This window comes from Garra rufa, chromosome 8 (genome assembly GCF_049309525.1).
Source record: "Garra rufa chromosome 8, GarRuf1.0, whole genome shotgun sequence".
Taxonomy (NCBI): Eukaryota; Metazoa; Chordata; class Actinopteri; order Cypriniformes; family Cyprinidae; genus Garra; species Garra rufa.
In genome coordinates this window covers 21,691,377-21,703,163 of record NC_133368.1, presented here as the reverse complement: position 1 = coordinate 21,703,163, position 11,787 = coordinate 21,691,377, and the positions used below count along the sequence as shown (strand labels likewise).

The 11,787-nt window shown below is 36.7% G+C and overlaps 1 protein-coding gene across 4 annotated transcripts in view; it reads right to left on the bottom strand.

Moving 5' to 3' along the window:
• Positions 1–9: 9 nt before the first annotated feature.
• Positions 10–11,787, bottom strand: part of hao2 (hydroxyacid oxidase 2 (long chain)) — a 41,249-nt gene continuing 29,471 nt past the window's right edge. Inside the window, exons 2-9 of one of the 4 annotated variants that reach the window (XM_073845995.1) lie at positions 9,339–9,405; positions 5,026–5,178; positions 4,773–4,924; positions 4,382–4,665; positions 811–1,029; positions 568–726; positions 392–461; positions 10–299 (exon numbers count right to left, since the gene is read on the bottom strand). In XM_073845995.1, the coding sequence (XP_073702096.1) occupies positions 244–299; positions 392–461; positions 568–726; positions 811–1,029; positions 4,382–4,665; positions 4,773–4,924; positions 5,026–5,178; positions 9,339–9,361 (1,116 nt within the window). In that variant the 5' untranslated portion in view covers positions 9,362–9,405 and the 3' untranslated portion in view covers positions 10–243. Of the gene's footprint in view, positions 300–391; positions 462–567; positions 727–810; positions 1,033–4,381; positions 4,666–4,772; positions 4,925–5,025; positions 5,179–5,969; positions 6,067–9,338; positions 9,406–11,787 lie in introns of those variants that run through there. The other 3 variants (XM_073845994.1, XM_073845996.1, XM_073845997.1) reach the window with 3 other exon arrangements.

The window sequence follows — 11,787 nt, the reverse complement described above, 5'->3', positions numbered from 1 at the left end:
CACTCTCAGTCAAAATAGTGTGGAATTTATGCTGTGCCATTCATATTGTTTACTGCAATACAAATACTGTATTAAAACCATCTGCACATTGTGAACATTTGTAAATATGTCATTCTTGATAAATGTTACTTGCAGCAACAGCAGTTTCTTGAATACATTTAGTAGTAATAGTCGATTAAGTGGATCTTTCCAGTGCTTTGCTGTCAGTGGTAAAGTAGAAATGACTAAAGTCCTCTTTGCTGTTCAAAGTTTGGAGAACTGAATGAGGTTCCTGTTGATCTCAGCAACATTTCGGCAACCTAGTAGAGGCGATTTGAAATGAAGAGAGTTGTCAGACATCAAAACGTGACCCATTTTTTGTTGAATGATGCATATTACACAGCAGACTGACCTGACAGCGCCATGGATAAACGAAACTCGTCTTGTAGAATCTGTAAGATCTCTCTCACTCCTTCCTCACCCTGATGAAAATATACTGTATATGAGCATCTTATCTGCACCAAATATCACATCAGTATTTAGAACAGGTGCAAATATATTTAGAAATACTACTTTCCACACAGTTACCTTGTAAGCAAGGCCCCAGACTGCTGGTCTGCCAATAAACACACATTTGGCTCCCAAGGCTATGGCCTTCAGCACATCATTGCCTGTGCGGATCCCTCCGTCCATGTAGACCTCGACCCGGCCCTGCACTGCGTCCACTATCTCAGGCAGACAATCTATCTGTGTGACAAAGAAGGTCAAGGTGTAACTGTCTGAATGGTGGGAATCACATTTAACTACAGAGACATTGACAGATTGGTTTACCGTTGCGGGCCCTCCATCCAGTTGTCGGCCACCATGATTAGACACAATTATCCCCTGGACACCATGCTCCACGGCCAGCTCTGCGTCCTCTTTAGTAAGGATGCCCTTGATGATTATAGGCAGCCGTGATAGAGACTGGAGCCAGCACACATCCTTCCAGCTGATCGATGGGTCCAATGTATTAGCCGGGATCCCGTATTCCTCCTGCGAAGCTGCCTGCTGCTGTAGAGAGAGGAAAGAGAAACACATACTACATAGCTAAATACTGTACAGTGAGGGATAAAATAATTAGTTTCTCTGCTGATTTTGTATGTATGCCCACTGACAAAGAAATAATCAGTCTATAATTTTAATGGTAGGTTAATTTTAACAGTGAGGGACAGGACAACAACAACAAAAAAATATTTCTGGAGGTTTATCACGTTTTTTTACCTGTATAAAAGACACCTGTTCACAGAAGCAAGCAATCAATCAATCAGATTCCAAACTCTCCACCATGGCCAAGATTGAAGAGCTGTCCAAGGATGTCAGGGACAAGATTGTAGACCTATACAAGGCTGAAATGGGGTACTAGACCATCACTAAGCGGTGAGAAGGTGACAACAGTTGGTGTTATTATTTGCAAATGAAACACAAAATAAATGTCAATCTACCTCGGTCTGGGGCTCCATGTAAGATCTTACATCTTGGAGCTTTAATGATAATGAGAACGCTGAGGAATCAGCCCAGAAATACACACGAGGATCTTGCCAATGATCTCAAGGCAGCTGGGACCATAGTCACCAAGAAAACAATTGGTGACACACTACGGAGGACTAAATAGGACTAAAATCTTGCAGCACCCGCAAGGTCCCCCTGCTCAAGAAAGCACATGTACAGGCCCTTCTGAAGTTTGCCGAAGAACATCTGAATGATTCAGAGGAGAACAGAGTGAAAGTGTTGTGGTCAGATGGGACCAAAATCGAGCTCTTTGCCCTCAACTCGTAGTTTTTGGAGGAAGGAGGAATGCTGCCTATGACCCCAAGAACACCGCATTAAAGGGACGATGGATGAGGCCATGTACCATCAATTCTTGGGAGAACCTCCTTCTCTCAGCCAGGGCATTGAAAATGGGTCGTGGATTGATATTCCAGCATGACAATGACCCAAAACACATGGCCAAGGCAACAAAGGAGTGGCTCAAGAGGAAGCACATTAAGCTCCTGGAGTGTCCTAGCCTAGTCTCCAGACCTTAATCCCATAGAAAATCTGTGGAGGGAGCTGAAGATTCGAGTTCCCAAATGCCAGCTTTGAAACCTTAATGACTTGGGGAGGATCTGCAAAGAGGAGTGGGACAAAATCACTCCTGAGATGCGTGCAAACCTGGTGGTCAACAATGGTTTTGCCACCAAGTAGTAAGTTATGTTTTTCACTCATTCAAATGCAAATCAATTTTTAACGTTTTTTAAATGCACTGTTCAAATAAACCTACCATTAAAATATTAGACTGATAATTTCTTTGTCAGTGGGCAAACATACAAAATCAGCAGGGGATCAAATAATTTTTCCTTCACTTAAACTTGTTAAAGGATAAGTTAACTTCCAGAATTAAAAAAAAATTTCTGATATTTAACTCACCCCCATGTCATCCAAGATGTTCATGTCTTTCTTCAGTCGAAAAGAAATTAGGGTTTTTGAGAAAAACATTCTAGGATTTTTCACCATATAGTGGACTTCAACAGTGGTCAACGGTTTGGTGGTCCAAATTGCAGTTTTACTGCAGCTTCAAAGGGCTCTACACAATTCCAGCCGAGGAATAAGGGTCTTATATAGTGAAACGATCAGTAATTTTCAAAAAAAAAAAAAAAAAAATTGTATACAAAATTGTTTTACCACAAATGCTCATCTTGCACTAGCTCGACCTTAAAGGTCCCATATTGTACACATTTCTGGAGGTTTATTTTATTTGTTGATGTCCTTAAGAATATATATTTGCGGTATAAGTGCCAAAATCCATCTCAATATATTTTTACAGCTCCTTTTTTAGGAGCTCTGTCAAAAACAGGTCGATTTTGGCCCATCTAATTAATATTCATGACCCTCTCTTCTGATTGGCTTGTTGTTTTCTGAGTGACGCACAACCAGGCCAATCACAGGTAACTACGGTCATGTATGCTGTAAGCGTAAGCAAGCTCAGAGCAATAGAGAGAGCTGATACTCAACAGGATATTTTAGAATTATCATTAATGTTTTTTCTTTTTCAAACACCGAATGCAGTAAGCTACATAACTGTTGCTTTAGTAAAGCCCCTTTCACAATGCGCGCTGATTCTGGAAAATTACGGGAACTGTGTGAACCAAAGCCAGAACCTAAAGGCAGTGTTGTAGTAATGATGCACGTTATCAAGCGACTCTTCACAACGAAAAATAACGTTACGTGCAAAGTGGAATGAAGCAGCGATCATCAGGCAGAGCCAGCTCCTCACTATCAGCGCTGAAGCACAGTTTGTTCAGGTTAGTTTCAGTTTAGTGAAACGTACGCGTTGCATTACATCTCACATCCAAACGTCACATGTCTTTATGGGTTGTGTGTAAAGCACACACAGATTCCGGAAAACAACTGTGAATGAACCAAATTAAACAATTCCGGAACAAATCGTGGGACACATTATCCGTGTATTTACCGGAATCGCTGTGTGAAAGAGGCTGAAGTTGACGTGCCGCTGGTCTCTTATATTCACGTTGTTCTGAAGCCTGTGTAATGATCCTAGCTTGACATCTATCGACTGAACAGGGTTTTCTCCACTTGTTTTCGTGTTGTTGTTGCTCAGTAATGGAATGGATGCGTTGTTGTCTGGGGGTTTGACAAAAGGAGGGTGGGACGTTGGTTGGTGACTGAAGGCGGTGACTTGAGTCGATCGGACGTCACATCGTTACGGAAGTCACAGCTGCTCGTGAAAATGAACAGCTACTTTAAGCAGGCTGTGTGCAGTTTACTGTGGATTGACTGTTTTGAAACTCATATGGTAGTTAGATAGCCCCTAGACCTTAGTTATCATGAAAAAAGCCAGGAAATTTTGATTTTGACAATATGGGACCTTTAAGCATTACATAATCATGGACGTGGAGAAGAAAATGAGATGTATTTTTCGCTTTACCCTACTAAAAATAAGAACTAAAAATAAAACAATAAATAAAATTAGTATTTTTTTCCTTTGAAGCTGCACTGAAACCGCAATTTGGATCTTCAACCCGTTGATCCCCATTGAAGTCCACTATATGGAGAAAAAATTCTAGAATATTTTACTCAAAAACGTTAATTTCTTTTCGACTGAAGATGCCATCTTGGATGACATGGGGGTGAGTAAATTATCATGAAATTTTAAATAACGAGTGAACTAATCCTTTAAGTTAAATCAATATTATAATAAATAAATATTATAATAATTATTGACTTAAACATATTTAATAATATCATCAGTAAATGCATTAACTTTGACAGCTCTAAAATATTTTCCATTATCTTTTTTTTCTCTCAAATTTCCCAAAGACCCTTGCTTTACTGTATTATAAATGTAAAACCTGGAACTTACCTGGAACATTCCCTCAAAGTTCTTGACCTTCAGGTGAGGTGGGAGCTTAAACTGGTTGCGTATGTCATTGCGCCGTTTGCCAGTGTAGGGCACGTCCACTGTAAGCACCAGAGCTTTGTAGCCAAGTGCTTCCACCCTGCGTACAATCTGCTCGGAGAGCTTACGGTCTCGGTACAGGTACAGCTGGAACCAACGGTACCCATTGGGCGCTGCTGCAGCAATCTCCTCCACTGAACATGTGGCGTACGTGCTAGCTATGTAACAGGTGTTTACTGCCTCTGTAGCTGGGAAATAAAAGAAGAACTGAGAGATAAGATGCAAAAAAGTAAAACTAGTTGCTAGTAGCTGGCCAAAGAAATAATGAAACAAAGTCAACTCATCACACTCTCACCTCTAGCAGTAGCCAGTTCTCCCTCATGCCACGCAAGGCAGTGGAAAGCCGTTGGAGCAATTCCCACAGGGAAGCTTATCTCCGTTCCCAGCACACAGGTCCGAGTGTCATTGAGTGACACATCACGTAAGATCCGTGGTCTCAAGCGGATCCTTTAAGAGATGACATTATTGAATGAGATTAGTTTAGACAGAGATTACCCATAAGCATGGATCCTAAAATTGTATAATATTTCCCCACAGCAGCATAGTACCGTTTAAAGGCCTTCAAGTTGTCATCTCTGGTACAACAGTCATCAGCTCCAGCCTCATAATAGTCCCACGTAGCCTTTGGGAGGTGCTGCCTTGCATAGTCCTCAAAATCAGTCAAACAGACCATAGTCATTTCTACACAGACGCCTTCCTCACTATTAAAAAAAAACAACAACACCATAATCATCATGACATTATCAGTACATACACATGTGAGAATGTATCAGCATTAATATCATTTTATCACTGAGTTCACATTCAATATTTAGATTATTTACTTTCTCAATATAAATGTAAATAAAATGTGACCCTGGACTACAAAACCAGTCTTAAGTACCACGGATATATTTGTAGCAGTAGCCAACAATACATTGTATGGGTCAAAATTATATATATATATTTTATGCCAAAAATCATTAGGATATTAAGATCATGTTCCATGAAGATATTTTGTAAATATCCTACTGTAAATGTATCAAAACATTTTTTGATTAGTAATATGCATGGCTAAGAACTTCATTTGGACAACTTTCAATATTTGGATTTTTTGCACCTTCAGATTGTATCTCAACCAAATATTGACCTATCCTAACAAACCATACATCAATAAAAAGCTTATTTATTCAGCTTTCAGATGATGTATAAAACTTAATAACTCTGTGGTCCAGGGTCTCGATATATTTTTTAAGTCATTTTTACATTAGTAAATGTGGAAAAAATACATTTAAAGCTGCAATTATATAGTTGCTATGGAAACATTTGAACATTTTCACACGATATTGCAGATTAGTGCTTAAAACCATTAAACAAATTACCTGCATTCAAACAGAATCAGAATATCAAGGTTTACACACATGATTTTCCAAATTAAGTTTGCATATTACAATTAAATAGTATTGTATATAACAGCTGTACAATGAAAATGCAAAGAAGAGGCCCATTTTACCTTTTCTGACAGTTTAGACAAATTTAAGTCACAGCACAGTGGACTGCTTCGGTGCTTTTAGCCAGATAACTTTGGCAGTCACTGATTAACATGAAAGTCTGAACCAAGTGGATGGAAACACAAGAGGGTTGGGATTAACTTTTGAACTCTCGTTATGGGCCGGTATAGCTTTTACAAGACATTTCATTCCCTTTATAAGACTATATGATTACATAGTGCAAAAGAGAGTGAACTGAAATGTATTTTCACACTAATATTTGTCAGAAAAATCTATTTGTCAATAAACTTTCTGAATACAATTTTCATGCACTGATGCTAAAAAGTTAATAATTAAACGGAACACCAGATCTGTTCTTGTAGTCATCAGAAACTCCTGACCTATGGACCTAATCCAGTACTGTTTTTGAAGGACTGGAGCAACCCAAAGTTTACTTATCCCTCAGTACATGTAAACTATATAACAACCATGTGCTTTTCAAAACACAATGAATTACTCATCCGTCTGGTCAACAGCATTGTAACTCTAACCCAAATCTGTGGCTATATTGGATTGATATGAAACAGTCTGTGTGTAATGTAGTTTTGGTTTGGTGTAAATAAACATAAAACAGCAAAAGAGAGCCATGACCTAGCAAGCTGGGGGCCTGGTACTGACCCCTGATGTTTATTGTGTTTGCAGTGACTGGAAATGTGCTGATTGGCCATACTGACCACAGGCGCACGTGCACAAGTGTGCACAAGCCTCCCTCACCGTTCTCTACGTGTGAGGCAACCACCTGCTCTGTCTAACTAAACAGTAAGACAGCAATAGCAAAGTCTATTTAGAATGAGAACCTGCTGTTCAAATGAAATAGTCAAATAAAATTCTGACAGAAAACTGATATATTTCTCTATTTTACAAAAGTGGGTTCACTTGAATTTACCTGTAAAGGGACAGTTCACCCAAAAGTTAAAATTCTGTCATTAATTACACACCATCATGTTGTTCCAAACCCGAAAGAGCTTCATTCATATTTGGAACACAAATTAAGATATTTTTGATCAAATCCAAGAGCTTTCTGACCCTGCATAGACAGCAACACAACTGGCACGTTCAAGGCCAAGAAAGGTAGTAAGGACATTGATTAAAATAGTCCATGTGACATCAGTGGTTCAACCATAATTTTTGTACACAGAGAAAACAAAAATAAGGACTTTATTCAAATAAAGTAATTATTTTTGTTTTCTTTGCACACAAAATGTCTTCTCGTAGCTACGTAACATTACGGTTGAACCACTAACTATGACTACTTTAACAATGTCTTTACTACCTTTCTGGGCCTTGAACGTGTCAGTTGTGTTGCTGTCTATGCAGGGTCAGAAAGCTCTTGGATTTCATCAAAAATATCTTAATTTGTGTTCCAAAGATGAACGGAGGTCTTACGGGTTTGGAACAACATGATGGTGAGACACAATTTTCAATTTTCATTTTTGGGTGAACTATCCCTTTAACCTAGTTTGTTTGACAATACTGCAGAATAGATTTAATCATATTTGTACCATGTTTCATCATTTTATTCAGGCATCGTACAAGTTACATCCTCAGAGCCTTTTAAGTGGAGTAGTCAGAATTGATATGTTTTCAAGGTGTCATACAGTTTTTGAGGGTGTAGTAAATATACATATGCTACTATTTTTAGATAGGCTGTCTAATATTTGACAGATTTGGATTATTGTACTGTTGTGAAGATTGTCTCAGTGGATGTGTTTGAGTGTGAAAATTATATGTGTTTTGTAATTAGTATGAAATGAATGCAAAATATGCCTGTCGTCATACAAATTGTGTTCTTCTAAAATCAAGGACTAACCACAATAGAAATAAGTCTTGTTACTTATTGTGTCATTATTGACAAAAAGGTGTAATGCAGCTGTATTGCCACTTGTTTTGGAAATAAAACTCAAACTTTTGAAAAGTATAGGGTCAATAAGGTATTTTTTGAAAGAAATTTTAACAAAAATATTAAGCAGCACAACTGTTTTCAACACTGAAATCAAATTTTCATTGGAAATTTAATAATGAATTGCATTAAAATATATATATTTTGTAATGGTCAGTATTACTGTTTTTTTTTTTACTGTGTTTCTGATCTGATAAATACCTTGGCGAGCACAAAATACTTTAAACAGCAGTGTATTTATACCTCATATGTGACCCTGGACCACAAAACCATAGGGGTCATAGGGGTAATTTTTTTTGTTTAATCTGAAAGCTTTCCACTGATGTATGCTTGTTAGGATAGGACAATATTTGGCCGAGATACAACAATTTGAAAATCTGGAATCTGAAGTTGCAAAAAAATCTAAATATCGAGAAAAACGTCTTTAAAGTTGTCCAAATTAAGTTTTTAGCAATGCATATTACTAATAAAAAAATAAGTTTCGATATATTTACGGTAGGAAATTTACAAAATATCTTAATGGAACATGATCTTTACTTAATACCCTAATCATTTTTGCCATAAAAGAAAAATCTATAATTTTGACCCATACAATGTATTTATGGCTATTGCTACAAATATAGCTGTGCTACTTAAGACTGGTTTTGTGATCCAGAGTCACATATTTTATGTATAAACAAAATGTTAACAAAAAAGGAGTTTATTAAATCTTCACTATTCTGCTAAAAATGCACTGCTCAGCCATTTTAATAACATAAAAATTAACAAATTCTGCCCATTTTGCCCTTTGAGCCTCAGTGCTTAAGACTACCAAGTTATACGTTTAGAAATGTACCGGTTTTTAATAGTGTACGTAATGTCACACATCAGCATTTTATTTTACATCAAGAACATAGTAGGCAGTAGAACTCCTGCCATTCCTTTATTTGCTCAAATGACAAATAGTCATCCCAAAGTCACCCCAAAAGTTCACATATATTTAAATAATTAAGGCAGAATGAGTTAATTATCTTACAGCAGTCAATATGCTGAGTGATCAGATACTGTTTGAATCTGTTTGGCTACATCAACTCTTAATGAGCCAGGACATAACAATCACTTCTATATAATCTATATAAGTAGATTCAAATCCTGACACAATTCATTAAAACCTTCAAATAACCAAGAGAGATTGTGATTAGAAGCAATTATGCTATTGTATGATCAACTCTGAAAATCTGTTTCAATCAAACTGCATGGCACTACATTCACATGGTTTTCTCACACATGGCCTGTTTTGCTTTCATTTCTTATCTAACCATCTCTCTATAGTTGGTTTGCCCCACATAAAGCTTTTGGTTTTGGCATCAGCATCCTGATTAGGTATTTCCGGCAGATGTGTGTGCAATAATATCACTCATGTTGTTGAGTTAGCAAACTGCTAGTCACTTACCCACTAGAGGCCAATATGTTCATATTTTTACGACACTCCAGTTCTGCACATGTATGACGCTCACAGTCTAGAAAGAAGCATGTAACAACATTAAATCACTTCTTTCTTTTGTCTAGCTGTTTTGTTTTTATCATCTTTTTTTTCTGTGCTGTCATATGTCAGAGACAACACAGACCTCCAGAACAAATGAACACTAGATGGCGATAGTAAGCAAATAAAGACTTTTCTGAAAAGGTTTGCTTGACACATACAACTCTAGTTATCAACAAACCAAATCATTAAATGTATGAACAAATCCTAACATCTGTGATGAAGATAAACAAACTATTACCTCACAAAAGAATTGTCCAAAAAAGTTTACACGAGTTAAAATAAATGTATTAGTGTTGCAGTGAAAGTTGAAGAGGTGATTGTGGCTTTCAGTCATGTGATGGCTGTCGTCACACACCTTTAGCTGCTGTCACTCATGTTTCAAAGCATGTTTATGAGCACCAGTCACAAAAGAGTGTTTTTGAGCGCTCACATTTTTATCAAAATATATCTCACTGGAGGAATCAATATCTAAGATAGGACTTAACACATAAAATACTCCATATATATAGTCAACATTTGAAGTGGATCAAAAAAGTTAATCAAAGTTTTGGTTTAAGGACATGTTCGTAATGTTCGTACCCAAGTTAATTACTAATTACTAATTTCTAAGAAGTCATTTGTATCCTCCTTGTGTGTACATGTATGTGTAGTTGCTGTTTCTTACCTTGTCGCTAAATATCTTGATTTGCTCCTGAGATCTGTACTGTGTTTCTCTGCCACATGTGTTCAGGTAGGATTGTACAACAGTGGCTCAACCCCCTGCCTCAGACTGCTCCCCAGTCACACACACACACACACACACACACACACACACACACACACACACACACACACACACACACACACACACACACACACACAGACAGACAGAGTTCTCACTCACTCATTCACACACAGTCACTAAGCCCTACAGTCAGCATTAGCCCAGTCCATGCATTGTACAAGAATGAAAAAGAGGCCAGAAGCAACTTTTTGTTCCAACTGTATGCTTAGAGTGCGGGTCACTAGAATGGCATCAACGTGCCTGTGTTTGTTCTGCTTTTCTTTGGTACAATTTTGCAATATTTTTCAAATCTGATGAATTCTATGTATGAATATTGTTGGTTCTGTGACAAATTGCTTGATATGATTAACCTTAAGTCACTTTAGATGAACATATTTTGGACAATGCATTATTTCAGTTATTGTGAGTACAGTTCTACAATGTTTAGGATTTAATGTCACATCACCTGATTCAGTGGCTTTATTTTATAATAAAATAAGATAAATATTAAAGTGTTTTAAATGATTTAATGCTAAACTGATGTAATGTTTAACTATTGACTTTCAAAGTGAGAAAGAGAACGTTAGTCAGTTTTTTTTTCACCCCTTTGGTGAAACATCACTGAGAAGAAAAACTACCATTCAAGCTGGTATAAGTACGATTTTGTATGTTCACCAAAGCTGCATTTATTTGATCAAAAATTCTGTAATATTGAGAAATATTATAATTTAAATGAAAAGTAAAAAAGAGTTGTTCAGCAGTCATTAAGCCAATCTTCAGTGTCACATGATCCTTTAGAAATTATTATAATATGCTGATGTAATGCTTCTTTATATTTTTCATAGAAACCGTGATACATTTTTCATGGTTCTTTCAGAATTTATGAAATAAAAATTTTGTAACATTATTTATATAACATTATATTGGGATAAGTTACTTGTAAAAGTAATGCATTACAATATTGCGTTGCTCCCTAAAATTACGTTACTTAGTTGTTTTTTGTGGAAAGTAATTCATTATGTTACTGTTGTGTTATTTTTTGCATTACTTTTTAAATCTGGGCAGGGCTTGCTTGTTTGTTTTTAATAAAAAAAAAGTTCGATTTTTGGCAAATGTAAAGCTTTTTCACACCAACAACAACAACAACAAAAAATGCATAAGCCTCAGGCTGAAGGAAAAGTTAATTCACGTTTATACAGTAGAACACAGTTCAACACTCTTCAGCACTAAAGCACAAATTTTAGTTAATCTAAAGTAACTTTTGCTTATTAGTTTGGTTGAATTGGATCACTGAAGGTCAGCAGCAAAGACACTAGTTAATAAAATTGGATTGAATACATAAAGGATATTTGTGTTATTTCACATTTAATTATTGCAGGTTTGCGTAATATCCTGAATTTGCATTTCTGTTTTTATTCATTTTGAGGAATACTGATGTTTTTTTGTGAGTGAGATGAATTAATGCATGTTCACATTTGTGACCCTGGTCCACAAAACCAGTAATAAGTAGAAATAGCCAAAAATACATTGTATGGGTCAGAATTATTGATTTTTCTTTTATGCCAAAAATCATCATTAGGATATTAAGTAAAA